At 37.0% G+C, this 2740-nt stretch overlaps 1 protein-coding gene across 1 annotated transcript in view; it reads left to right on the plus strand.

Annotated features, from left to right (window-relative positions):
* Nucleotides 1-373: 373 nt before the first annotated feature.
* The window catches only part of SAMD8 (sterile alpha motif domain containing 8), a 17612-nt gene continuing 15245 nt past the window's right edge, over nt 374-2740 (plus strand). The window contains exon 1 of the mRNA XM_008590018.1: nt 374-961. Coding sequence (XP_008588240.1) covers nt 384-961 — 578 coding nt within the window. The 5' untranslated portion in view covers nt 374-383. The remainder of the gene's footprint in view (nt 962-2740) is intronic.

Below are 2740 nucleotides of genomic sequence, written 5' to 3' on the forward strand. Positions count from 1 at the left end.
CGAACCCATGTCCTTGGTGTTATCAGCACCGCACTCTCCCGAGTGAGCCACAGGCCGGCCCTCAACAGTAGGTTTTTAAGTTATGGCTGATAGTGCTATAGAAAAACTATTTGTAAAATATTTTTCTGTAAAAATATCTGGTAATTAGCCTTTCTTCTGATATGGGGGTTATATGCATAAGATTATTAGAATATTAATCTCTTGAAAAATACTCATTATTGAATAATTTTTGTTTCTTTTACTCTAGTAGCCAATAGAGCAGTATAGGTAAATTACTGCTTCTGTCATGTTTATGTGTACTTGGTCTTTGAAGAAGTTGTTAAGACACACTGAAGTTTTTGGTTTTTTCCTGTTTTCCCTTGACACAGGCAGTAGAGGAGGAAATGGCAGGTCCTAATCAACTCTGCATTCGCCGCTGGACTACCAAGCATGTAGCTGTGTGGCTGAAGGATGAAGGCTTTTTTGAATATGTGGATGTTCTATGCAATAAGCACCGACTGGATGGAATCACATTGCTAACATTGACTGAATATGATCTCCGGTCTCCTCCTCTAGAAATCAAAGTCTTAGGTGACATTAAAAGGTTAATGCTCTCAGTTCGAAAATTGCAGAAAATACATATTGATGTTTTAGACGAGATGGGCTACAACAGTGACAGTCCCATGGGTTCCATGACCCCTTTCATCAGTGCTCTTCAGAGTGCAGACTGGCTCTGTAATGGAGAGCTTTCACATGACTGTGATGGACCCATCACTGACTTGAATTCTGATCAGTACCAGTACATGAATGGTAAAAACAAACATTCTGCTCGAAGATTGGACCCAGAGTACTGGAAGACCATACTGAGTTGTATATATGTTTTTATAGTATTTGGATTTACATCTTTCATTATGGTTATAGTCCATGAGCGAGTGCCTGACATGCAGACCTATCCACCACTCCCAGATATATTCTTAGACAGGTAAGTTTTGTTTCTAGTTGCTAAGTTTGTAGAATGTTAATATAATAACAGCAATGATAATATAGTTATGATAATTACGTTTGTTATTGTTGTAGTTATGGTTGATGTATACTGGAAAGTATACATTGCTTTAGCTGGTAGTATAAAAAGATATGCTTTGAAATCACCTTTTTCACTTAGAGTAAATTAGACTCTAAATCTAGGTGATTGAGAAAGACTGCTGCTTAATTTATTTTTCTGTAAGTATACCTCCTTGGGCACTTCAGATTTTAAAAAGGTGTCCAGGAATGATGTTTGTAATAAATGAAATTTGGTTGCTTGAACAGGGTTCTGTTTTTTCAAAAATATGGGTGTGGTTTCTTATATCACCAAATGAATTGGAATTATAAATAGTACAAATGGATTCAAAGGTAGTATGATGTTTTTATTAAATACTGAATACATAAAAAAGAATATAGTATAAGTATAATATATGAAAAATAAGAAAAGTAAATACTCAAAACTATTAGTTTTTATGTGTGATTTTTAAAATCTTTTAAAATTTTTAGTGCTTTCTTGTTTTTATAAAACATTTTGTCCTTCTGAAAGTATCTTGTATATGTATTTTAAAATGAAGTGAGTTTAAAATGTTCACATGAATATGGCAGAATAACATACACATCATGTTTTGTTCCCTGTCAAATCCCAACTAAAATTATGGTAGAGTGTTTTGTTTTTGTTTTTTAAGTTGTAAGCCCACAAGATGGGATGAATAAAAAAGAAAACAGCCATACATTTTTGTAAGTTTGAAAGCAGATGGATGAGTGGCACCTAGTAAACCTAAAATGACCTAATTCTAAAATAGCAATGGGAAAAACTGAGAATCAACCCAATTTATGTCACAGATTTCTCAAAGCTCTGGATACTGGAGGCGAAGGGAGTGATGTTAAAATAAAGAGAATTGATTGAAAGCTGTTTGGGAATCTGTTAGATCCCTATATCTCCTCACCTATTCTATACAGTTTTTCCAACTGTAAACAAGACCCTAAGGAAGTAAGGAGCAAAGCATGTAGATACCTGGGGAAAGAGTAAACAGCTAGGTGCAAAAATCCTGAACTGGAACTGAGACTGGCATGTGCAAGGAACAACAAATGAGAGATAAGAAAGCAGTTGGAGATGAAATAGGAATCCAGATTGTGTAGGGACTTGTAGACCATAGTAATGACTTTAGCTTTCATTCTAAGTGAAAAAGGAAGCCATTGGAAAGTATTGAGAAGAAGAGTAAAGTGATCTAACTTCCGTTTTAAAAGGTCACTCTAGGGTTCGGCCCCGTGGCTCACTCGGGAGAGTGCGGTGCTGGTAGTGCCGAAGCCACAGGTTCGGATCCCATATAGGGATGGCCGGTTGGCTCGCTGGCTGAGTGTGGTGCTGACAACACCAAGCCAAGGGTTGCGATCCCCTTACCGGTCAAGTCACTCTAGTTATATTGAGAATAGTCTGTGGCTGGGGTACGGGAAGTGGGGATTAGGTAAGAAGTTACTGAATTCATCTAGACAAAAAAAGATGATGGATTAGATGAGGATAGTAGTGGTAGAGGTGGTGTGAAAGAGTCAAATTCTGTATGTATTTTTAAAGTAAAACTAACAGCATTTGCTGATGGATTTGGATGTGAGGTATAACAAGAAGAGAAGTCAAAGATTATTCTAAGATTTTTGACTTGAGTATTTGAAAGAATGGAGTTGCCACTTACAGAGATGGTTTGGGCCGGCCCGGTGGCGCACTGCTATAGTGCGCTGCTTG

The sequence above is a fragment of the Galeopterus variegatus genome, unplaced genomic scaffold (genome assembly GCF_000696425.1).
Source record: "Galeopterus variegatus unplaced genomic scaffold, G_variegatus-3.0.2 Scaffold5811, whole genome shotgun sequence".
Taxonomy (NCBI): Eukaryota; Metazoa; Chordata; class Mammalia; order Dermoptera; family Cynocephalidae; genus Galeopterus; species Galeopterus variegatus.